Source organism: Pezoporus flaviventris, unplaced genomic scaffold, assembly GCF_033815535.1.
Source record: "Pezoporus flaviventris isolate CSIRO_AGI_PZ_B2104156 unplaced genomic scaffold, CSIRO_AGI_Pfla_v1 ptg000007l, whole genome shotgun sequence".
NCBI lineage: Eukaryota > Metazoa > Chordata > Aves > Psittaciformes > Psittacidae > Pezoporus > Pezoporus flaviventris.
The window spans coordinates 62772418-62798613 of record NW_026892555.1 but is presented as its reverse complement, the minus strand read 5'-3'; the positions used below and the strand labels follow the sequence as shown (position 1 = coordinate 62798613).

The 26196-nt window shown below is 41.8% G+C and overlaps 2 protein-coding genes across 2 annotated transcripts in view; one reads left to right on the top strand and one right to left on the bottom strand.

Moving 5' to 3' along the window:
* LOC133267073 (dynein axonemal heavy chain 5-like) overlaps nt 1-26196 on the bottom strand; it is a 459819-nt gene that overhangs the window by 18933 nt on the left and 414690 nt on the right. The window lies entirely within an intron of this gene.
* The window catches only part of CTNNAL1 (catenin alpha like 1), a 54694-nt gene continuing 46749 nt past the window's right edge, over nt 18252-26196 (top strand). The window contains exon 1 of the mRNA XM_061448994.1: nt 18252-18452. Coding sequence (XP_061304978.1) covers nt 18327-18452 — 126 coding nt within the window. The 5' untranslated portion in view covers nt 18252-18326. The remainder of the gene's footprint in view (nt 18453-26196) is intronic.

Here is a 26196-nt window from a genome sequence, read left to right as displayed (position 1 = left end):
TAATGCATCGACGGAACTAATGACAATTTCCACAATGCTTGGAAATCCCCTTCCAAACAAATAACAATGGCCCAGAAAGCACTGCCACTAAGCACTTCAGCTAAAAGTCTCATGACAGTTGCGAGGTAGCACAATACAGGAGAAAATAGTCTTATGAAAATAAGTCATGGGCCAGCTAGAGATTTATATGTTTAAAGCATATAAATCTCCAGTCATAATGCTCAAACAGCTGTTGAAGAGCAAAGCACTGATACACTTGCTGACAGTGAAATATCCTGCTCAATGAAGCTGTCCATCTTGTAACAATCTCAGACTCTCAGTGGGTGGGAAACCCAGTCATAACTGGGTTGTTGCCATAGTCTAGCTCTGAGGTGAACAGGCAATGTACGGATATTTACTGGAGGGGATCACCATCATCATTTGATCTGTCCCCAGTCTGATCCAACACATAAACCAACACATAGGAGAGGAGAAAGTTAGATCTCACCTGGGAGGACTCCTAAAGGACTGAGACAGAAGAAGAAGGGAGTGAAGTAGATTCTTTCCTGGGCAAGACACTGAAGGACAGTTATGTTGTGTTTTAAACTACTTTTGGAAAGAGATTGCTATAGGAGAGAACCACAAGGTCTAGGTCTACCTGTAATACTTTTCCCAGTGCTTCAAGTTTGGGGAAAACAGGAAGAGAGGGATGCAATTTGCAGAGATAGAGGTCCAACTTAGAATCACAGAGTATCTTGAGTTGGAAGGGAGCCCTAAGGATCGAGTCCAAATCCCAGAACTTACAGAACTGGGACTAAATGAAGAGATCTGCTAAAGACCTGGATATAATTTGTGTGTCTTGGAAGGCAGGCTGACAGTAAAGTTTGCGCTGCAAAGGACCAGTACCACATCAATAGCTGACCTCATGATGCTTTACTTGACCTTAAAAATTAATTATGGCAGAACTGAGAGCATACCCATCAATTTAATTTGTTCCATCAGTGGGTAGGACAGGAGACCAGTAAACCAGAAATGAAGGTCAGGTTTGGGAGGGCTAGTGTAAAGCCCTGTCCACACTCAGATTCAGCGACCATATTTAATACATTTAAGTGGCAAATACACCTTTTCTAGCACCCTTAACAGAGTAATTGGACTCTGTGAGAACAACGGAAGTTCCATTGTATTGAAATTCACAGAATCACAGAATAATTTGGGTAGGAAGGGACCTTAAAGATCATCCAGTTCCAACCCCCCTGCTGTGGGCAGGGACACCTTCCACTAGACCAGGTTGCTCAAAGCCCCATCCAGACTGGCCTTGAACACTGCCAGGGATGGGGCAGCCACAGCTTTTCTGGACAACCTGTGCCAGCACCTCAGCACCCTCACAGTGAAGAATTTCTTCCTAATATCTAATTTAAATGTACCCTCTTTCAGTTTAAACCCATTCTCCCTTGTCCCATAGCAGGCTGGGCTGTGTCCTGGAGTGGGAGAGGAGGAAACAGGCTGTGCCAGGAAAAAGGGTGGTGCAAACTGTTTCCCCTCTGTAACAAGGAGAATGCCTGACACTGTGAGTCAGAGTTCCAGGGTGGTTTAACTATGCTTCTCCTTTATATAGGTTAAATTGCTTGGTGGAAAGCCAATGGTCTGGGTTTATTTTAGAGAGAAACGGTTAAACCCTTTTGTTAAAAGTGTCTGCCCTGGGTCTCCTTTGGTTAAGGGTGGTAAAGCTTCTTCACTGTATTATGCAAGGATTGGAATGACTCCCCATGAGATCCAACAATACCAGTGTTTGAAGGGTGTTTTTCCACTTAGCACTGTGTTACAACAAAGTGTAGCTGTTATATTAGTCAACTTGCCAATTTGCTTGACAACTAAAACTCCCTGCCACTTGACTCAGCCTTTATGCTTTTTTCGTTGCTGTGATCTGTCCCTGCAGCAATCCTTCAGTTCTGTAATTATGAAGCTTTATTACATGTCATGGAACTGATAACTTCTCCAATTTTTATTTTTTTTTTTTGGCTGGTATAGTTTCTCGCTGTACTAATGGTAGTAGCAGTCAGTGTGAAAGTAAGCCTGAAGCATCCTCAGGCTTTACTATAATGAATATGCCTATTAAGGAGCCATCTACTATACAGGTACTACCTTTGTGTTTTTGTAATGTTTGGCATATTTTGCCCCTATAATCAGAATTAAATTCTAGATTTAAATGATCCCTAGCTGCCTCTCATGTAGTTCTCAGGTTTCTAGCTTCTCTTAAGCAGTATAATATCTTAAGGGATTTACATAAGTGGGGCATACTGAAGAGGAGCTTAGAAACGCTCTCTGGCAGGAATGGAGTAGAAGCAAATGGATGGGCTGCAAGGAAATACACAGCCAAGCCAATGCTGGGTAGAGTGGATGGTGAGATGATGATACCAGTTAAAAACATCATCCACCAATGATTCAGCTTCTACTTGGGCAGCTTCCTAACTGTTCAGAATGCTGTCTGTTCAAAAACCATGAGTTATCACATATGTATCAGCAAAAACACACTGTGAGTCTCATGGTTAGAGCAGGAGATAGAAGAATCCAGGCATCTGTTCCTGACTTAGTTACAGATTTGCTGCAAAAGTCCAAATAAATGGAAGTCTTTATTTTCCTCTAACTCAGTCTGCAAATGAGAGGGGAAAAAAATAAAAATCTGTTTATGTTGTAAAATAGAAGTCTTGTCTATAAGGAATTAAAGGAAAAGCAGATACACTGAAGTTAGTCCCAAATCACTAACTCTTTTTGCTGTAGCTACTAGTAAATTCCTCCCTGTAAGAATGCCAAAACGTATTTAAAGTTCAGTCTCTCCTGGAAGTCTCTTGCTTTTGAGAAGGAGGGGAAAGGAAAGGCACTAGCCACATAAAGGCATTCACTGTGGAACTGCTAATGAGCCTGCACTGTGTTTTATCATTCATCAGTCCTCTTTGTCTCCTTTTCTTCTAACTGCATTCTTGGAACATCTTGCATATGAATTTATAAGACTATTTGTTCTATTGCCACATGCTTAACTGCATAGACCACATTGAAACCTGAGAAATTAATTTGAAGGGGATGGCAACCTGTCATTTTGGTTAAAAACAATTCTAGCTAAAACTGAAAGCTATGTGCTTTTTCACATCAGAATGTAAAAATAAATAAATAAATAGGAAAGCATTACATTGAACTGTGCAAAAATCAAAATGCTGTCAAGCAGAGTTGAACTGGAAGGCATAGGCTGCAGCTTCAATTACAAGTACTCATGAGTTTTACATATTTAAAACATAGAAAAGTCACCTCCCTTTTCTAAAAGTAAATAAAAAAGCATCTTTTGTAACTTGACAATTATAAGCAAACACAGTGCACCTGCACCTGTTGATAAACAGAATTAACATCAGTCAGAAATATTTAGAACTGGAGTAATGTTTTTTATACAAAACCAAGCTGCAAGTCCTAAGCTGTGCCTGGAAGAGATTTATATGGAAATCAGTCCAACACCATCAGTGTAAATAGCCCTTTGCAGGTAAGGTCCCTTCAGAAGGCAGCAGCACCACTCACTTGCTAGAAGTGATGGATGTTCTACTCACCTGATTACCTGAGCAGTGGCAGGGAATGGGAGCCTCACAAGCACAGGTCCTCCAGCCATCCCTTCGCGCCAGTTAATATCCCAGTTGCGCTGGGTAAATTTCATTTCAGGGGAAAAGTGACAAACGTCAGGGAACTAGCCTAAGCACAGAAATTTCATCAGCAGGCTTTCTGTTATTGCAGTGTGCATTACTGGATAACAGGATCCATAAAACTATGGTAAATAAGAAAGAGGTTATCAAAATAATATCATTAAAATGCTGACAAAACAGAGTCTACTTGTTTGATTCATTCAAATTCCCTTGAGATAAATTACATAGAAAATGATTACAGAGAAAATATAGAAAATAATTATAGAGAAGAAATACAGGCTAGACACATTAGTTGATGAAAGAAGAGTTTTTTAAAAGTACACTTAGAAGATATTAATAGGGAAAGCAAGCTTAGAAGCTGTGAGGCTTTATTTCATGATGTAAAGACCTGTTTCTTTAAGAACATAATTCCAATTCCTAACTAGTGTGTGGGATTGGCATTTTTTTATGAAAGGATACAAAATCTGTTGAAAAGAGTATCGGATACGTTTCCCCCAGAAATATTTAAATTAATTTGATGCATCAATTTTATGCATTATTTACTACGCTCATTCACTCGAATGGTACCATCTGTGGTATTTCTGCATAAAATTGATTTCAGTCTCACTATGAAGTATTTGTTGAAAATAAATCTGAGTTTACTTTGGAAAATATTAACTGTAGAAATCTGGTAAAAGCTCTACATTCAACCAAGTAAAAGTTACCAGAGAATTTATAACCAATGATGTTAGCCTAATTTTTGGCTTTTAAATAGCAAACAGCAGAGTGTAAGAAATTAATGAAAACCTTGTTTAATGTTTTCCAGTAAAGCCTGTACTGGGAAAATAAATAAATAAATAAATAAGTTATTATATTCATTGCATTAGGCTGTTATAAATTATATGACAGGCTGTCAGCAAACAATTCTAATGTACTTTATAATCTTCTCTAAGATATCACAGATGTCTGGACCATATTACTGGCACATAAGTAGTTGCTGCTGCACAAGGACACTTCCAATTTCATGTAACTCCTAGTTCAGGTTTTCCTTACCACAACTGATACATAGTTCCCAAGTCTTTCAGATGCAAAGGCATTTTCATGAACTACCAGCTTTGTAACATAGTACTAGATATTGAAACTTAATCTATTATATCTTTATTTTGTTGAACTAAGATGTGTTAAATATCCATATTCATAGAGTATCTGGAAACTTTAAGTTTGTTGCAGAATTCCAGGTTCCTGTTTGAATCTCAGATTGACTCATTCACAGCTTTCTCCATGTATTTAAGTCCTAGTTCAGAATTGGTGATAGCTGTAGGTTCTTTGCTCTGCCTTATACCAGAGCAACAAGTTCCTTGTATATTCAACTTACAGCTTAGCAAAATATGTTAGAGACATTGTTCTAAAAGAAAGCTGTTTTTATTAAACTGCTTTGTCTGCCTGCCTTGTTTGTCCTCTGTGTTTCAGGGCTATGGAACAGAGGTGGCTAAGCCTGTCTCTGCCCAACAGGCTTAGATTTTAAACATGCCTCCAAAAATACTGAACTCTTCCATGAAATAATAATCAAATTAGCTGAAGAATGCCTTCTCGGATTAAATGGCTACAGTGAACTGGTTAGTGCTTAACAGCTGCATGGCTGGATAAGGGTGAAGAGTTCTAATGTTCATGTTGGATCATACTGATATTTTTTGATATAGAAGCATATAACCTAAACTGCATGACTTAGCAGAAAGAAAGGCAGCTATTAACAATAAGACCTTGACCTCTGAAAAAAATTGAAAGGAATGGGCTAAATTTAGCCTTTTCACCCTTGATAATAGTTCCTGGTATTGTCTTCTACCACAGCTGAACTTAATACAGTCTTACTTTCCCATTTAACAAACTCTTCTAAGTTTCCCTTTAATTAACCATTTCAAAATTTTGTCTATATCACTGGAAAAGGATAAAAGTGTACACAGCAACATGTCTCAGCTAGAAATCATTAAAACACCTACTCAGCTTGCTTTTGTTTTTGGAGTAGTATGAGGTCCTGTAGGACAATAATACCATTCACTACTTCTTCTGACCTAGGATGCTCTCCAAGTTTGGGGTCTATAGAAAGTAAAAGGCAGAGGACTGAATACATCAATTCTCCCAGTAGCCACACACAAATAATCCAGAGAAGGGAACACTGACTATGGTTGGATCATCTTTTGGCGCATTCTTAGGATCAAAGAGAAACACTTCAAAAAAAGTTCCCAGAAAATCTGTAACCAGTTCTTCTGAGACAAAACTGCCAAAAGGGAACAAGAGGAAGATATTGTCTTCCTACTGGGAGCAAATCTACTTCCGCTCTGTTGGAGATTGTCATTGATCTTTGGCTAGAAGAGTCTGTGTCTCTGAAAAGCAGCAGCATAACTGATATTCATTATTAGAAGGTGAAGTCTGTCCCTACAGCTACAGGGGTACTTGATGTTCAGCACTGTTCAGGGTGAGTAGCCATGTCACATAATCACAGAGAGAAGGGAAAGGTTTCCTCTCTTCTCTTCTCTTCTCTTCTCTTCTCTTCTCTTCTCTTCTCTTCTCTTCTCTTCTCTTCTCTTCTCTCCCCAGTTTGCATCCATCTCGTTAGAAAGGGAATAAATACAGAAAAGAGGAGTAAATAGGGATGAAATGTCTCTCATTATCAACCCTAGAAGCAAAATACAAAAGCAGAGTCATGACAACTATAAATATTGAAAGGTTCAGTAGGTGCATGTTCCCTGTGCTTAATTCCTTCTAGCATCTTTCCGCATTAGCCTGAGAAAACATGAAAGTGTCCATAGGGCTGAACAGAGGATACCTTAGCAAGTGAGAAAAGTTACCAGGTGGTAGGAAACCAGAATACATCAGTCTCTGAAGAACAGTTTGAGATTACTAGAAGATAAGCTCTAGGAAGGGGGGGATTCACAAAAGTGCTCTTTACTGGCCTGTACTTGACCCAGAGGATCATCAGAAGATGACAGCTGACTTCCGTGGGAATAATTTTAGTGTCTGCGTGTCTGAAGAGGTCTGACTCTTACTAAAGAATTTCCTTCAGTGGAATTCTAATGGGAGAAGTGTAAGGTACCAAAATAGTTTGTTGGATTTTATTTTCTTTGCTAGAGGATTGCAACCAAGTATAGCAGAACCAACTATAAGCAGGTTTGCTGTATTAAAATGAGGAATATGCCAATCCAGTGACCCTAATCATATAAATATTTTGCTTTGTAAAAGCTGAGTAAAAAAAACCTCCTAAGGGATAACAAACTCAAGATGTAAATGAGGAGGATGTTAACTGGAAAGGAGTAGTGATAAGAGAAATAAAAGTAACAGTCTAATACAAAATGCATGGTTATAGTACAATTTCATCATGCACATCAAGTCTATTGGCATCAGCCTATATAAACAAAATTCCTGTTTGAAGACAGGAACTCATGAATTTTATAAAGTGCCCTTGAGATGGTGAACTTTCTCTAAAACTTGTATTCATATATGACATTTTAAAGAAAGTTTGAAGGGAAAGGACCAAAATGACTTCAAAAGAAGTCAAAAGTATTTATTCACTTTCATTAGGAAGGTGTGTGGGGGGAAGCATCTGAAAGTATCTTCAGATATTAAAAAGAACATTAGGAGTGAAGAAAGAAATATTTATGCTTATACCCTTTAGTGGACTCTAGCGCCATTTTGGGGGGATGAAAGGCAAACTGGCAGGAACATTGCAAAACATAATATGAGCTGCTCCAGATCATACTTTTCAATCCCAACTAGATTTTGAAATAGAAAGGATATTAAATCGTAAGTACATTAGTAAAATGTAAAGACTGAAAACTTCCTATTGAATCTATTAATTTTTCCTCAATTTAGGTAAGAACTAATTGTAGAGAATGCAGCAGTTTCTGCTTTGTATCAGGATGAAGACAAAGCTTGTCTGAGATGCCTTTAAAAAAAGAGACACCACCCTGAAACTTCCACAGCTCAGCATGCATATGGGAATTGGGAATTCAGTTTCAAGACATGGTCTAAAAATGACCAGAGATTTAAATCAGGTTCAGTAGGCTTCTAAGTGACCTGGACACCACGCTACACTGATCAATGTGGATTTTCACTTTCTGTCTTGTCTCTGCCATGCCCAATTAAAACAAAACATACGAATCCTAATTGCCACCTTTCAAAGTCAAGGACAAGCCCGGCTAGAGCTAAAAGAATATTATCATCTGCTGTATTCCCTCAGCACCTTGGTCATAACTTTTGAGAGGGACAGAGAAGTAGATAAAATACAGTTGTTGAACAGTTCCTCTGGGAAGGGCTGAGATTCCCTACCCAATGCGTATCAGTATTTTAGCATGAGAGGTAGAGTAGGGAGCAATTCCATCAGGATGTAAGCATTAATACGTATTACTCTGTGATATTTTAAATTTAAAAAATATAAAAACAGTGACACCTTTCTAATTATGCTGCTCTGCTAAGATACACAGTATTGTAAGAAATCAAAATGGGTACATATATACAGGTATAGACGTGATATGAGGTCCTGAGAATCCTGAAGCCACTCGTAAGTTGAATAGCTAACAAGAAGCTCAAAACTGAGAACACAAATTGCCTCCTATCACTTGGTTTATCTTGCCTTCAGAGAAGCAGGATTTTTGCCATTTATTTATAAATAAACAGGGTCAAAGAAACCCCTGCTTTCAAAACTTTTGCCTATTAGGACCCGTCTACATTATGGTATTTTGCAGAAATGATTGATATTGCACTGGTAACTCAGTGCAAATGTCAAGTTCTAAGTGAGTCTTTTAGTATGTCGAACATGACTGAAAAGGAGAGGTTTTTAGATTTCCAGTTACTTACATTATGTTTTCTAGAACATTTTATACTTAGTATTAAACTCACTGAATGTACTTATTACAAAAATCCTTGTGTTCCCTTGGCAATAGCTTGCTGCTTCCCTTTCCATTTCAGCTGCACTTACAATTTTCTGCTCCAATTCTGATACTCCAGCATGTACTCTCCTGCTGCCAGAAACAGAATTGAATCTTACCAGCTGCCTGTAAGGGTTTATACTAATGATTTCTCCAAACAGTACATTAGTCTAATTTAGCAACAATGCACCGTCTATCTTTTAGCGTTAAAAGTATTTTGTTAGTAATGCATATTAATGTCTTTGTTGTGTTTAAGTTGGTGTGTTGACTGAGAAACTATGACCCACGTTTTAAAAAGAACATATATTAAACCAAAGTAATTTTTAGTACCTTTTTAATAGGCAATTTTAAGTAATGCAATGACCACAAATCTAGAAGCTGACCTTTCATTTATTTTTTTTTAAAAGATCAAGGTTAATTTAACAATGTCACATGAATAAAATTCCTTAACAAGTGTCAACAGTACAGAGGTCTGGGAGGTATGAAAGACACAGTGTCCTTGGATATCCCCAGTTTCTTTCCTTCACAAGGTACGGGGAAAGAAAAAAGGAAAACAGAGCAACTGGGATAACTGATATGCAGTAAAACATACTCTTGGATGTTGCAAAGAATTATGCATGACAGCAGTCAAAATAGAACCCATGTGCATTAGTATCTATGTATTTTTTTTGTACGATCTCATTAGCATCACGAACTGCAGACCAATGGGCTTTTGATAGCCAGCCAGCTCATGCATGTTGCAATTTTCCTCCTCTCATGTAGTTCCCAGTACTTTCCTTGCATATCTGTGCAAACTAACACAGTATCCGTGAATACTTTTAAATTGTTAACATCTATGAACAGTATATTTAAAAACAATAGGCAGACAATTCAAGCTTTTCAAGGAATGTGGCATTTATTGCATGACTAAGCTAGTAAATGCATATTTGAAAAGAAAATAGCTTCTAATCTAAGTATTCATTCGCTGATGAATTAAAATCACCAAGTTATCCAGCACAATTCAAAATGAAAAAGCTGACATATCATTTATTGTAAAGGCCACAGCTATAATAGGAACGTCATTGTTTCCCTTTCTGCTGCTCCCACACATTCTTTTTAAACTTGATTATTTGTCACCCTGTTAGGGACTACTTATGGTAATGAAATCCTTTTGTCAGTGATATAACTGGAACCTTTTGCTGCATTTTCCCTTCCTACGTAAGTTACGATTGCAGTTACAAACACTGTGGAGGTTTCTTCTGAATCATACAATTGCAGATTGTTCGAAGGAGACACACGTTCCTGGCTGTTGCTAGGTGGCAAATGCTCTTAAAGTTTTTGCAGGCTAGAGATTTCTTCAAACCTTTAATCCTCCATATTTATTTTATAACCCACAGGAATGATTAGAAAAAAAAGGACAAACCCAAACCATTCAGTGCTAGGATGATAGAAGATGTGAAAGAGATAACACATTTGTGTTACTGGTCTGGAGACCAGTAACGAGTGGTGTCCCTCAGGGATCGGTGGTGGGACCGGTCTTGTTTAACATCTTCGTCCCTGACATGGACAGTGGGATTGAGTGCACCCTCAGCAAGTTTGCCGATGACACCAAGCTGTGTGGTTCAGTTGATATGCTGGAGGGAAGGAATGCCATCCAGAGGGACCTTGACACGCTTGTGAGGTGGGCTGATGCCAGCCTCATGAGGTTTAAGCATGGCAAGTGCAAGGTCCTACACCTGGGTTGGAGCAATCCCAGGCACAGCTACAGGTTGGGCAGAGAAGAGATTCAGAGCAGCCCTGCGGAGAAGGACTTCGGGGTGTTGGTTGATGAGAAAATGAACATGAACCAGCAGTGTGTGCTCGCAGCCCAGAAAGCCAACCGTATCCTGGGCTGCATCAAAAGGAGCGTGACCAGCAGGTAGAAGGAGGTGATCCTGCCCTTCTACTCTGCTCTTGTGAGACCTCACCTGGAGTATTGTGTGCAGTTCTGGTGTCCTCAACATAAAAAGGACATGGAACTGTTGGAACAAGTCCAGAGAAGGGCCACGAGGATGATCAGGGGACTGGAGCACCTCCCGTATGAAGACAGGCTGAGGAAGTTGGGGCTGTTCAGTCTGGAGAAGAGAAGGCTGCATGGAGACCTCATAGCAGCCTTCCAGTATCTGAAGGGGGCCTCTAGGGATGCTGGGGAGGGACTCTTCATTAGGGACTGTAGTGACAGAACAAGGGGTAACAGATTAAAACTTAAACAGGGGAAGTTTAGATTGGATATAAGGAGGAAATTCTTTCCTGTTAGGGTGGTGAGGCACTGGAATAGGTTGCCCAGGGAGGTTGCTCCATCCCTGGCAGTGTTCAAGGCCAGGTTGGACGAGGCCTTGGGTGATATGATTTAGCGTAAGGGGTACCTGCCCACGGCAGGGGGGTTGGAACTAGATGATCTTAAGGTCCTTTCCAACCCTAACGATTCTATGATTCTATGATTCTATGATTTGGAGTCAAAGTTAATCCCATCCCTAACTACAGGTCAGTTCAAGACTTTCATGAGGTATGATTATTGTGTATCTGCATGTTGTGAGGCTGCTCATGCCTTCTTTAAAAACTAGCGTGTCAGCTCCTGTTTAGAACAGGGTCCTTGCTGTAATAAGTAAGCCTCAGCCAGAGTCCTCTGAAAACTATACATGTATGAAAGAAGAACTTCACAGACTGCAAGGAAAATAAGCCCGAATTATTGCTTAGCATCTAGGAACTAATCATCTAGTTGATTTTGCCTGATAACTTGCAGCAGCACTGTTCTGAAGAGTATATTGATGCATTGATAAATCTATATAGTGTTAGTCTGAAGGTCCTGTAAGCTACCATTTCTAGGTAATGGTTTTATAAAACTGCACATTAATTCCTATTAACAGTTCAGGATGAAACTGTATTTTTTTAGTTGTCTCTTCTGAAATAAGACCAAATTCACAGCTAAAGCTAAACTGATGAAACTTTTCACCTTCAAAAGCTGTCACGCCAATGTCAGTGTTAGACTCATGTCCCTATACCGCTAACATTTATTAAAGGACAACACAAGGAAATGCTAAATAAAGCAAAAAATACCAGGCTTGATTACAGAACAGCTTCAGCTTCTCCTTTTACATCACATCTGTGTAAAAGTCACAGTTCTCTGCCTATCACATAGACAAGACCCTGTGTAGTTCCTGCAGCTGGAGAACACCAAAATCTCTGACTAGCACAATACTTGTTTCCTCCTATGTCTCCCTGAGTCTGTCCCTTATTCTCACACGAGTTACTGTGCTTTCCTTCAGCCTGCCCTTTTCTCATTTATTCCTACTCCTTACATTTGGCCCCTATGCCAGGCTCTCAAAACATAGTCCCGCTCAATGTATGTGAAGGGTTCAGAAAATTTACTTGTTAGTCTACAAATAAATTCTCCAAAATGTATGAAAAAAAGAATAAAAAATTCAGGAATCTTTTCTCCAGCTAAATTTAGGAAAACTGTACAAAGACTACAAAGGCATTTCTCTGACTGTCTCATTGCATTTACATGCATGTCATTAAATTTCACCTTTGTGAGCCAGCCTGGATTTTCTCAGGGAAAAAATGGCAGGAATTATTCAGGTTTTTGCCCTGACTTTTTCTTTTTTTTTAGGGCAAAGCTATGTCATTTCTTCAGAAAAGTGGAAGAATGAATCATTCTGAGACAACACCTGTCAGAGAATCACTCCAAAGTTTTGAAGTTCAGCACATTCACATACAACCAAAAGCACGGGTCTTATGATGGAAAGTCTTGGGCAACTCTAGCAATATCCATTGGTTGAGATATATTCTTACCAATAAATCTCATATTATCGTTAAAAAAGTAAAATATCACAGGATTGAAAATTACTCCCTTGCTCTTCCCTATCTCAGACATGTTTCTGCTACAGGTTTAGGTGGCTTGGATACAAAACATCAGTGAAAAGGTACGATGCACAGGAAATGTATGCTTCATGTCTGTACTCTCAAAATTAAGCTACTCATTACAGAAGTCTCTTGATGGTGCTAGGATTTATGAAGCACACTGGCTCCTTACACTTCTTGGAGACCTGCCATGGGTAACTGTACTTTTACATGGTCTGTAAAAGAGGCAGTCAAGCCACAATGGGTTATTAATAGCTGATGATGCAAACAGGGTCCCTCATTTTCTTTGTGACTGTCATAGGGAACAGAAGTGTTTTGGACAGGTACCACATTTGGTAACATGGCCAAATAGCTGTTATTTGCTGAGGATTTTGACAACTACCACCTTGCAAACTCAAAGGGAGCCACTGCTGAAATCACCCTCCGGCTGTAGTCAGATACAGCCTGTGGGATACAGGATGCCTCTATCACACAGGCATCCTGGCTAAAAACATTCAGAATAAAAAAGAACACTAATAGTAGTCCTTTGGATATGTCTATGCGTTATTTTTACATCCCACTTCTTCCTCTTCATTGTTCCTGTAATAACTGTTGCAATCTCATTAGATATTAGGGAAAAAATCTTCACTATGAGGGTGGTGAGGCACTGGCACAGGCTTCCCAGAGAAGCTGTGGCTGCCCCATCCCTGGCAGTGTTCAAGGCCAGGTTGGACAGGGCTTGGAGAACCTGATCTAGTGGAAGGTGTCCCTGCTCATGGCGGGTGGGGTGGTGGAACTAGGTAAGCTTTAACGTCCCTTTCAACTCAAAACTTTCTATGATTCTGTGACCGTGAAACTAGTAATTAAAAAAATGACAAAAATATATAGTCACAGTCTAATACAATGCTATCTATGTAAACAAGGTAATGTTATCTTTGAAAAGTGAAGCGTTTTACTATGGGTTACGAAGTAAACATAAAAGATTGTTTGGTTTTATGAAGAAGTGTAACGTACTTTGGAGTTAATAACCACTAGTAATCAGGATTTGATATTTCAAGCAATGCTTGCCTTCCATCTTTTGACATTTCTCAAAACCTTAACATTTTTAGTTATCTTTAAAATTACTGATTTTACAAATTGCCTACAAAACATCCTCACTGAAACAAAAGAAAAAATATGATTTTGCAAAGTTTTAGAGAAAACGGGAGGTAAACAGGGGAAAAGTTTAATCTTAACAGTGGATTTCTAAATTTTGCCTGGAAAGATGATTGATGCACTTTCCCCTCCCACACTGCTCTAACTGTAATCTCACCTGTAGGGAAGAGAAGGAGCAATCTGACACTCAGCCCACTCAGCTCTGCTTTCCAGACTGCAGCTGGTAAATAAAAAAGCAACAGAGGCACTGCTTCTTCTCACCCCTGGATATTTGGGATGCTCTCTATGGGAGGATAAAGAGTGATTACCTGCTCTTGGAATTCATCCTCAAAATGTTATTAATTTAGAGAATTCCTATGTTTTATCTGATTCATTGCAAGCATGCATAGAAAAGTGCTCATTATCAAAACTTACTGAAAAGTCCCCTTATCCCATCAGCTGGCTTTTACCACTGTTTCGTTGCTCTCCCTGCAGTTCCTGTCTCCTAGACCTGGCTTTTTGTGGCCAGAAACTGATAAGCTCCTCTTCACAGCACAGAAGTTCAAACCCATCTTGACTGCTTAAATGGCATCTGCTTTGCCACATGTGCCTCAACAGCACACACGCAGCAACTATAACCTGTTTCCAAAGGGTTAGACACAAGGTTTCTTCCCATAGAAAAGGTTTCTGTCCTCATCACTGACCTTATACCAGTCAATATGACCAGACTAGCAAAAACATTATTTAATCTGCTTAAGTGTTACCCATCTTGTTTTGCTTTGAACAGACCAGGGAACACACACATCTTAGCTGGAAGGTATGAGCAGGTGCTAGCTGGTCCATCAAACTGAGACTGTCTGACAGCTTCCTCAGACAAGCCATGGTGTCGGTAGAATAAGATACACTTACTCATCACTACATTTCATATCATTCCCATCAAAGCTAAGAAGCCAGCATCAATGGTCAGACCCCTAACTACACATAAAAGCTCAAAACATCCTTCTCAGGGTGACTGTGGGGGTTGTACCTTAGAAAAAAGTCACAGTAATGTTTTCTCCTGCGAAAGGTGCTTAATATATGGAAGACAAAGATGAAGAGTCAGATGAGGCAAAAATGGCTTACTGTCTCTGTGGGAACCTGTCACCAGTCACAGAACCCAAGGCTGTGGAGAGATCCTGGGCAGAGGAGCAGAAGGTGTCACATTCTTGAGTGAAGTCTAGAAACAATATGAGGAGGAACAGATTGACAGGTTCATAATGCTACAAGGATATGTCACTTCCTTCCCCTTGACCACTGACAAAGTTATGAAGTTAGAAATATAATCCATTAAGTATTACTCTTGTCCTCTATACTTCAAATATTTTTCAGATGCAAGGCAGAGCTAAACAGTATCACTCTCTGTATAGGTTTAGTCTATATATAGATACTGCCATGGCCAGTGGTCCTAACATCCTATAGGCATGAGGGGCATTATTTTTGAGGTGATGGGATATTGCTTTTCCAAATCCACCACGTGGGCTGAAAGTGATTGTATGCAAAATATCCTAGTGCTGTGCATTGAACATTTAAGGTGCTCCCCCAGAAGTATGTGTTGGCATGCCAAAGGTGTGGTTGCAATCTATTGCACAGGCTTACTCAAATTATCTTAATATAGTTAAGAAGCACAATTAAGCTCCAGGCTATCATGTTTGAAGATCTCCTCAAGGCGTCTTCAAAGGTGTTAGTCTGCAGCATACATGTGTTAAATTACAACCATCGCAACATGCATTTTATTTGCCCAGCACAGGACACAGAAGCATAGCATGTGGTTTCCATGTTTAAACTGGAAGCACCTGAACAGAAAAAGTGGGAGAAATAGGCAGTGTTGTCACTAGCACCACCCACTAATGCTGCTTCTCTAGTGAAAACAGAACGAAAGCCGGAAAAGAGAGTGGTAAATTGGGAATAGGACTTCTTCTGTCTGTGGCAAGGCACTGCAAAGTTCCCACCAGTTGTCCCATCTGTGTAGAAAATTATTTTTAAACTGCTATTTTTGCTACCGTATTTTATAAAAAACTTGTTTTCTTTTAAAATGTGAAGTTAAAATCTTTAAAATTCATTATTAACCTCTGATATTAACTCTGCTTTCAGTCAGAAAATGTCATCCCTGGGAAGTCTGATCCGTTTTTTCACTGAAGACAGGCAGCTGCCTCTGAAATTAGGTGGCACAGACTTGGCTGACCACATCAAATTATAAACTACATCTGCATCCAAGTGTGCATGTGCTTCTAGTTCATTTCTCATGCAAATCATAGTTTCATATCTGTAGATGTTGATGACGCAGATAACAGAGATTATGGTAACGTTCATAAAATAGTCAACAAGTGGGAATTAATGATTCTAAGAGAAGAAACAACCTCAAGTACAAGGGGGAAGAGGGCAAAAGAACGCTATTCTCTCTCTCTGGTATTACTGACACTTTGCCTGGTGTACCCTTTAGCTGACAAGATTCACAAGTCTCCTGAACCAGTGTACAGCCCTGGAGAGGCTGCAACTACACCTGACCTGGGTACTTTACCGAAACCAAGAGAACAACAGCTGCTGACACAGGCTTAGAATCTAGGTATTGAGAAGGGAAAACAAATGACCTGAGAAAGAATGAAAGATGATGTAAGAAAATAAAAAATTTAGGTGAAAAAAACCCAAGAAATCTCAAGTGAGCTCTAAACCACTTTGATCAAGCATGGCTGGCATTTATTTTGAGTCTACACCAACATTTAGATGTTTTTGCACCATGGCAGATTTGAGCCTTCAGTTCTTTCCTGTAACACTTGATGTTATGTAAGATGTCATTTTAGAAAATATGAGACCACGTTGGAAACCAATTTCCTGAAGAGCTAGAAATAGGATTGTATCATTACCTTGGGTTAGACTTGCAGTTCTGGCAGTCTTCTTTTTTAATAAATATGGATACCTCCATAGGACTCCAAAGGATGACAAATGCTGTCCTTTATCTTATGTCTAGGTTTCAAAATTGTGCAAAAGATTCTTCGTGCAGAAGAGGTCAGAAGTCCTTGATCTAACAACATCAGAAAGCCAAGGACAACTTTGCAGTGCTGTGTTGTCTGAGAGCTGAGCAGTCAAACACAAATTGACAGTTCTTACCAGGACACCGAAGAGTTGTGTCAGGGAGAACAAGTCTGATGAGGAGCGGCTGAGGGAGCTGGGGGTATTTAGTGTGGAGAACAGAAGGCTCAGGGGGAACCTCATCGCTCTCTACAACTTCCTGAAAGGAGGTTGTGTTGAGGTGGGGGTCAGTCTCTTCTCCCAAGTAACAAGTGATGGGACAAGAGTAAACAGCCTCAAGCTGTGCCAAAGGAGGTTTAGACTGGGTATTAGAAAAAATGTCTTCACCAAAAGGGTGCTCAGGCATTGGAACAGGCTGCCCCGGAAAGCGGTGAAATTACCATCCCTGGGAGTGTTCAAAAACTGTGTAATGAGGCCCCCAGTGACATGGCTTAGCGGTGGCCTTGGCAGTCCTGGGGTAGTGATTGGACTTGATGATCTTAAAGGTCATTTTCAATCTAGTTGATTCTATGATCTGTTGTTTACTAGCCCAGACCCCACATTGGGCTTGTTGGGTCACGCACAGTGCCACACCGAGTTAACCCACTTCTGGGCTGGTGCTGCTTTGCACCTCAGCAGCTTGGACCACAGCCAAGGAGACTTCTGTTTCCACAGTCTTATGTAGACAAGCCTGTAGATGAATCAGAGATACGGAACACATGCAGCTTAATTAGACCAGTAAGCATTCCTGTCTTGATACTTTTCAAATGCAGGGTACAAAGTAATGTGAAGTGGGTTTAGTCCATTTTAAACCAGAAACAAACAAAAAACACCCCCGAAAGGAAAACTTAAAAAGAAATCCTGCCAACCCCCCACTTTTATTCCTCTGAAGTTACTTTTGCCGCCTTCTTCCCAGATCAGTATATGCTTTAGCACCAAGGATACACAGAGCTCCTGTTCCCCGAAAGCGGCCCGTGCCGCTTTCAACCGGCCGCTGAAAGGCAGAAACCCTTTCCTTCCCTTCGGTAGGCGGCTGCTAGGAGAAAGGCTGATGGAGTTCAGCTTAGGAAGCCCACCACTCCTCCCAGAGGCTGCAAGTACGCGAACAGAGGGGGTGTTTGACCGCCTCCCGCAGAGTGCACGGCTCCCTGGCCCGCCTTCTCATACACCGCACCAGAGTCCCGACTTCGCGGCGGGACGTGGTGCCGGGTACGAGCCCTGACTCCTACACCTGGGGGCCACCCGAACCCGTCAGCCACCGCGCAGCCTGGATGCCCCACTCGGGCAGAGACCTTCCCGGCGGGCAAACTCCCGGTGGGAGCCATGGTGGAAGGGAGCAGCCCCAGTTTCCGCCCCGCTCCTTCCCCGGGGTGATAGAAAGCAAGACGGGCGAGGGGTGCCCGCTAGAGAAAGCGGGGTAAAGCGGCGCTGCCGCTTTAAATCGCGTCCCGAGGGGCGTGGAAGGGGCCGCGATAGGCCGGGGGGGGGGGGGGGGGGGGAGAGCTGAACGCGCGCGCGCGGCGTCGCCGGGCGCCCCGGCAAAGGCAGCGGTGCCCCGGAGGGCGGGGGAGGGGCGCGGCGGGGGGCGGCGCCGGGTGGGCCGGGCCGGGCCGGGCCGGAGCGGAGCCGAAGGGCTGTCGGCGGGAGCGGAGTGAGGTTGTTCGGGAGGGAGCACGGAGGGTAGTGGCGGTGATCGCGGTGGCGGGGGTCCCGGCGTGGCTCCGCCGCTATGGCCACGTCCCCGTGCAGCAGCAGCGGCGTCTCCTCGTCGTCCTCGTCGGGGCTAGGCGCGGACGCGGGGCTGGAGATCCGCACGCGCTCCGTGGAGCAGACGCTGGTGCCGTTGGTGTCGCAGGTAGGAACGCCGCCGCGCGAGCCCCATCCCCCTTCCCCAATCCCACCCTCCGATTCCCGCTCCCCATCTCAGGGGGCTGCCTCTCCATTTTCCCGCCCGGGACGGAGCTCAGCCGCCGCCGAGCCGAAGTTTGCGCTCTCGGGTCGCGGCGCTTCGTACCCCGCATCTTGCGGGGCAGCAGCGGCATCTCTCAGCCGCGCCCCTTCCCTCTCTCTCTCCCTCGCGTCCCGGGCCCTCAGTGCCCGTGCCGGCGCCGGCGGAGATGCTGCCCGCACTTTCCTCCTCGGGAAAGGCTCCGGCGTTCCCCGCAAGGTCGCGGTGCCGTTGCGTAATGGCCCCGCCGGGAAGGCGCTGCGGTGCCGTCGGCGCGCTGAGCCCCGCGGTGCCCCCCGCGGGAGGGAGGCGAGGGGCCGGGGGCCGCGCCGCGGCAGTTCCCGTTGCCCGGGCCGCTCCGGTCTCTTGCCCGGTGGTTTTCCGTTCGGGAGCGTTCGCCTTTCCCCGCAGCTTGGCGCTAGGGGTGCGGGGGGCGGCCGGAGCGCAGGGGGGTGGCGGAGCTTTGTGTTTTCGCGGTCTGGTCAGAGCGGTGCAGTGATTGGAGGTCCTGCCGCACCCGAGGGGAGCACCTGGGTTTGAGAAGTCGAATAACGTGCCGAGTGTGTCTCGGTGACCCCTCAGCATGCATCACAAAGTGCGAAATGAGTTTAAAAAAGAGAAAACAGGCTTTCAGGTTTGCTAAGTAGTTATGTGCCAACTACTTCGGTGTTGGTGTTTTTTTTTTCTTTTGTTTTAACTTTTCTTCTTTCCCCCCTCCCCCATTTTCTTTAGATTTTTAGTTTCAAAGTTGGCATTTTATATACCCAGTGTAATGTTCCTTTCTTGCCAAATAATGCATGTAAACAGCGCAGTGTTTGCTGTATAGCGGCTTTTGTACTTTGAACACAAGATTATTAAACTTAGCAAGTCAAAACCTATCTGTTCAAAATCTTTTTATAAAAAATGTGTAACAGCTCTACAAAAATAACTAGTCCTGGTGAGGTCAAGTTATGTTTATACCATCGTAGCCCGTCTGGAAACAAACCGTTGTAAACCTTGTTTTGCATTTGTACAGCTGGGCTGCAGGAAGGGTTTGTGATGGATAATTTTGTTTCTGTACTTACGGTAATTTGTCTTTCTCTGTTTGGAGAAGGCAGTTCGAAGAAGCCTATAGAAGGGATTAAACCACATGTTCCAAGGCAAAGTAAAATTGAAGTTCAATGAATTTTCTGTTTCTGAAACAATGGAGAGGGATAAAATTCAGAGACTGCTTTTCAGAAGCATGAGAACAAACAGAAGCTCCAATTGCACAGGCTGAATTTAATTGCACGTGTTGAATCCTTACGCGTAACAGATTTCTGTGGACGTGTGCATGTTCTTATCCCCCTGGAATACTCTTTAAGAACAGCAGTCTTGTTTCTCTGTGGATTCATTGCGTGTGTAATATGTCATACGTGTTATTTCATTGACTGCAGATCTACAACTGCATCTTCCAGAAGTGGGAAGCATCTTTCATCCCCCCCACATCACAGAGTGTGAGGTGCCTGAGCGTTCGTGGACTCTCAGAGCTTTCTGTGATCCTGGTAAAGCGCTCCAGCCTGCACATGAGCGTGTTCCCTTGAAGCGTGAGCACTGAGCTCCGTTCTCATTCAGGCTGAAGTTGCTGATGGTGTATTAGCAGTAGCTTCCTACGCTTGCCTCATGAAATGCCTCACTTGCTGTGCTGGTTTATCAGTTCTGTCTGTACTGTTCCATCTAGATTGTTCAGTAGAGGTCTCACTGGCTGGCTGTGTTTAGGTATTTAGGCAAGAAAGAGTGCTTATGGAGTACTTAATCTTAGAATTTGTTTTTATATTCTGCATGAGCTGTGTATCAGCAGTAAGGGTCAGGAATTTCTTTTTCTGCTTGTATGAAATACACTTGAAAAGGGTTTTGTTCTTGCTGTGAAAATAACTTCACAGTTTACCCTTTTGTTAAAAGCTGAGATACTACTGGGAAAAAAATAGAATGTTGCTACTGCTTTTCACTACTTATCTTAAGGAAACAAAAGGTGCCCTGTCTAACAAAATTGCTTTCAATTTCTCTTGCAAAGCTAAATCTAGTTTTTCTAAGCAAAGGGAAAAAAAGAGGCTGCATTGGTTCTGATTTAAATTAATGTACCATATAAGTACATCACCCTAATTGATGTGTAATACTGTAAATGTATGTTTGACCTTGTGCTCTTACTGGGCAGATATGAGGGTTATTTTGGTTTGATTTGTTTAATTGCACTTTGCAGCTTGGTGTTTCTGATAGACTGTGTAGTATCGGAGTGCATTTGCTGCCTCAGTGGGCAAGATTCCTGTTCTCCCAGCAGGAGTAATTACTCTTGGAGTCATTACTGGATATGTTTATTTATAAATTTGTTTTTAAAACTTACTATTTACAGAGTTAAGCTAGGTCTTTGTTTTCTCTAGATCTGTTCAGACCCTGATGTGGCCCTCTTCTAATAGTGTCACAGATGACAAAAGAAGACGGCAGATACAAGCCACGGTGTTAAGCTTATTTGCTAACACTTTTTTTCCCATGATCTACATACTTGTGCTGTGAAGTGACTCATTCTACACTGTTGTGCAAAGCATGTGACACACAGTTGAGAAAGCACAGCTTTTGGGGCCAAACCCCAGAGTTTTCTTCAGAATTAGTAGAATTCTCTTTGCCCGGATAGGTGTCTTGAGTTCACTGCCGTACATGTAAATAGTAGAGTGTTCTTTCAAATCTAGACATCTCCTTCAGTGCTGCTACCTATTTCCAGTCTATTTATGTTGGGTTTTATTTTTTATGGAAAGTTTTTGGCAACAAAAGTCAGGAAGGGTGTTTAAAGTGGTCAGTGCTGACTCATTTAATAACAAGTCATTTAAACAGTTAAGGAAAGGCAAAGACATGGAAAAAGCACTTTTCCAGGATGTGGCTCCACCAGGGACTTCCTCAGCTGCCATTATATACCTGTTTGATAGTCAAGCTGCAGTTTGGTATCTTCACAGCTGTAGGAGTCTGTCTGGATCTGTTCTGAGGAAACATGCTGAGAAACTGCAGAATAGGTTTTTGTCAACCTTCATAGTCAGGTACTTGGGAAAAGTTCACTGAGAAGGAGCTTTTTTTGTAAATGTTCAGAAAGGAATAAAGTCAGTTTTTGTGGTTGAAGGTGACCTGTTCTCCAACATCCTGAGTGTAGACCTGTAAGATTACAGCTAGCTGTTCAACCTGTAAAAAGCCCGTTTTGTCATGGGCACTTTGGAGAATGATCATGTGCCTATGTATTACAGAATTTTTTTCCATCTTCTGTTTCAAGAGATCCTGTCAGAGGTTTTGGTATCGGCTTGACCTATATAGTCAAAATAAAAGTGTAAATAACTATAAAAAGCCCATTATACCAATGTTTCTGAATTTTGTTGTTGTCAGTCTTATATTCAGTGGTATATGCCTTGAGATGGATAAAGATAGTTCTTTATTATGGTATTGTTTCCTTGCTTTCTCTGAAGCTAGCTAAAATAATTCCCATTTCAGTAAAAATTGTATAGTTATATAATGTTACATAATGTTCTACCAATATTGTGTTTTTCCAAAAGTTTCTGGAGTTATGTGTTAGAGCCCAAAGAAGAACCAAGAGCAGATGTTTTCCTGTCTATGTGAAAAGCTCATTGATGCTGTTTACTGAAGACTGAAGTTATGACTTTAGAATAGCCATACTGGATCAAGCTAGAAGTCCGTATATAATCAGTGACCTTTTCTCTATTATATTTTGTCATCCCTCAGGGAATTACTGATACAGAGGCAAATATTGTTTAATGTGTTTATGAATGATCTGAATGTTGGGATGATGGGCCAGCATGTTCGACATGTGTGTGAACTCTTCTGAGGTGGGTTTGGGGAATGTCTGATACGCTGGAGGAGAGGGCTGCTAGACAGGGGTATAGGAAGCTGGAAAGGTGATTTGAAAGGGAGCTTGTGAAGTCCAACAAAGGTGTTAATACCAAGCCCTGCATCTAGGCCAGGACAGCACCACACAACAGTACAGGCTGGGATCAGCTGTCTACAGAGAACCTTTGCAGGGAAAGACATGGTGGTCTAGTGGACATAGAGTTGAACTGGAGTGAGCAATGATGGCCCGCTGCATTCTGGGCTGTTAGTAGGGGTGTAACTGGCAGGCTGCAGAAATGATTCTTCCCTTCTGTTTGGCACTTGGGAGAGAGCAGCTGGAGTATCATGGCTAGCTCTGGGCTCCTCTGTACCAGGGAAACACTGGCATAGGGGAGCAGGCAATGTAAGTGGTGAGGTTGAAGGAAGCGGGTTTTGTTTTGCCTCGAGGGAGGGTGTAATGATCAGCTAAGACCTAGGTTTCACATAGGAAGCTAGGATGGTACTTCCCCATGTGTATCACTTTAATCTGCAGTGATTTTTCCTCTGGCCGGTTGCAGAGTTTACTGTGGTCTACAACTAACCACCTAACGGCCAGATATGGAGAAGACAGGAAGACTGATCGCAGAGGTGCGTGGTGATTGGGTAAAAAGCAATAGACAGAAGTTGTAACATGGGAAAGTTTGAGATTTAAGGAAAGGCCTTTTCTAATGTGATAGTGGTCAAATACTGGATGAGGTGTGTAGAGCACCTACAGAGTCTTCAGTTTTGGAGATGTTCAGAACTAATTGGATGAGGCCCTTTGCAACATGCTCTAACTGTACCTGGTTTGAGCGGGAAGCAGGACTAGATAACCCTGGAAGTCCCTTTCATAATAAACAAGTGATTTTTTTCATGGAGGTATATACTGTAATGAGGAGATGTTGCTGCTGAGGAGTAATGGTCACCTAGCTCATAGGTTTCATATAGGCAGCCAGGATGGTACTTCCCCATCTTTAATCTGCAGTGATTTTTTTTGTCTGGTGTTTTGTTTCCTGGTCAGTGTTACAAGATGTTTCTGCAGTTCTGTAGTCAGACCTTATCTTTACTGTCATGAATAACTTGGGATCACCAGGAAATTTTCATTATTTTATTACCTGCTTATCTCTCCTCACTTTGTACTCTTATGCCCAATAAATCCATATCCCAGCACAGGTTTCTGTGAAACTGCATTGGTCATGTCCCTCTATTAAAGTGAGCAATCATTTACTTCCTTCATCTTCCTTCTCATCATTCTGTCTCTTAATGAGTTAAATATTCATTCAAAAGGCCTTCTTTCCACCCCCCACCCTCCCAGAGACTTGCTTAGTGTCTTTTGAAACCTTTGGTATGGACTGTGTTTCCCAGTTTTCTTTAAGCAGAGAACCTCCTTATCCATGTAATCAGTGATGTCTACAGAGAAATCAATGTTTTGTGAGGCAGAAATTCCTTTAACAAACACTGTGTGGAGTCTCTGCCAGTAAGTATTTATTTGGGTGTTTGCTACTTCTGTTCTTCCTAATTTTTTTACTGATTTGCCGTGTACCAAGGTTGTTGGGCAAACTTACATGTCAATGTAGTTTCAAGCAGGATATTGCATGAGAAAGCTGATACAATCCATTGCATCTTCAAGTCCCTTGAAATCTTGGTGAATCGCGTCTAATGTTGGCAAGTTGTTCCAGTCCTTTTTATCTAGTATGTTCATAGCCTCTTCTGCAGTCACTTTGATTCCACACAGGTTCTCTGTGTACCTCACATAGATACATTCTGGAGCAGAGATTGCTTCATTTTCTTTTGTAGTTGGGCACAAATATGTCTAGCTGCTCTCCTCTTCTTATTGTCTGTCCAAGGGATAGGGCAAAGCTGTGTTAAGTAACTGAGTATATCGGAGTTGTAAGACCTGAATAAATGTACTGTAATAGCTGATAAGTTACTGTATGTTTAGTGGAACTAACGTTATTCTCCATGGAACTGAGCAAGCATGTTTTATCAAAGAGGGATTTAAAACTGTAGACACGGAGTTCAGCATGCTACTGTTCCATGACACTGGTCTTTCTAGTAGTGTCTTTTGGAAAGGTGTTTTGTGGTCTTGGCTTGGAAATCCTCAGATGACTGGAACCTACTAGGTTGCTTAGGTTGTAACTGGTAGTAGAACAACCCTGAACAGCAACTCACACTCAGTTCTTCAGTATGAAAATGGACCTTAGTATGAAATGAACCTTAGTATGTCTCCTTACTGAAGGATACTTCCCCTGGATGTAGCAAAGGAGCTTCAGAAGGCTTATTTTTTTTGGGATGTACACATGTAGTGCTAACACTGGCCAGAACCTATGCAAGAGGTTTCTGTGTGAGATACTTACACATTATACCTTTTGATGAGTGCTCATTTCTTCTAAACTTAATAGCTGCAATAGTAATCTTGGGAATTATTCAGTCATGGATTTGTCTTAATGTTTTTTTTTTTGCAAACAGCTTTAAAGCAGGAAGTGCTCTAGTAAGAACACTGTTAACTTGATATTGCTGGCTTTTTATTCTTGGAAGTTTAGAAAAACTGGGGGGTGGGAAATGCACACCATGTTTTTCCTGTGTGTTTTTCCCCCACAGTCATAATACTGTTGTTGTATTATTGTATTGTCATACAGTCTCATTGCATACCTACTTTTGAATTTGTTTAGAATCAAATGTGTTCTCTCTCTTTTAGAGACTAAACTGAAGTGTCTCATGTACTCTCTGGACAACATTAATAAAATTAAGGAATATGTGTAGCCTCACTCCCTTCCTGAACTTCAGCATTCAGGCCAAGCTCTTGTGCATTTCAACTTCAATTGCCTGTGCAGCAGACTTGGCAGCCTCACTAGGCATTTTTTGGTACCTCCAGGTTTTTCCTTTCTCCACCTCTAAGATGCTAAAGGATTCTTTATAGTGCCAGTGCTTTGCCCCTTACGTCTCTTTTTGGAGGACAGGAAATTCCTGCTCAGAAAAAGTAGTGTAATCCATACTTGTCTTAAACTCATTGTTTTCTTCAGTGCATCTGGCGGGTGGGGGGGGGCACTCCTGAGTGCCTTCCTTTTAAAATGCTTCTTGGGTGCTAATCTTTATTGTTCAGTACTTCTGGTAACTTGCAAGCTTTGAGAAGCTGTTTCTTCCCTTTTCCAGGATCTTCTTCTTTGTGAATTAATTTGGTACTCACTTTAGACTTGAGACTTGCCACTATTGTTGAGTAATGAAATTATGAATTATGCTGTAGAGGCTTGCACTGTAACTTGTACTGAGTGAAGCACACCTCCTGCTAAATTCTTCTTAGTTTACATCCTGTACCACAGAGAAGCTGCCATGGATGCAGAGTCATACGCATTAACTGTTCTGGAAGCATGTGGTATGCTGCCTGTGTACCGAGTTGCACCTCATTAGTTTTAATTATTCACTAACTCACTGACTCTTCCCCTCCGTTTGGTTCCATAGACATTGTGGGTTAAGTTGTGAGCTTGTGGTTTGTATCACAAAACTTCCACTTGGAATAAATTCTTTTTTTCTGGAAAATGAAGCTTGCACCAGCTCAGCTGTCATGCAGCCTGCAGTTGGTACTCTCTGCCCCTAAAGGACGCTGAGTCTTCCTCTTTGATTTATGCAGAAAAGTTAATCTTGTGAGTTTATCATTTGGCTGTAGGTAGTGTGGTTATTTTAGTCACAGTATCAGTTGTATTTCTGGGTTGATGTGGTTGCAGATTTCCCTTTACTGAAGCTAATTTTTAATTGAAAGCTATTTAGTCATTGAAGTTACATTGTTACAAAATAG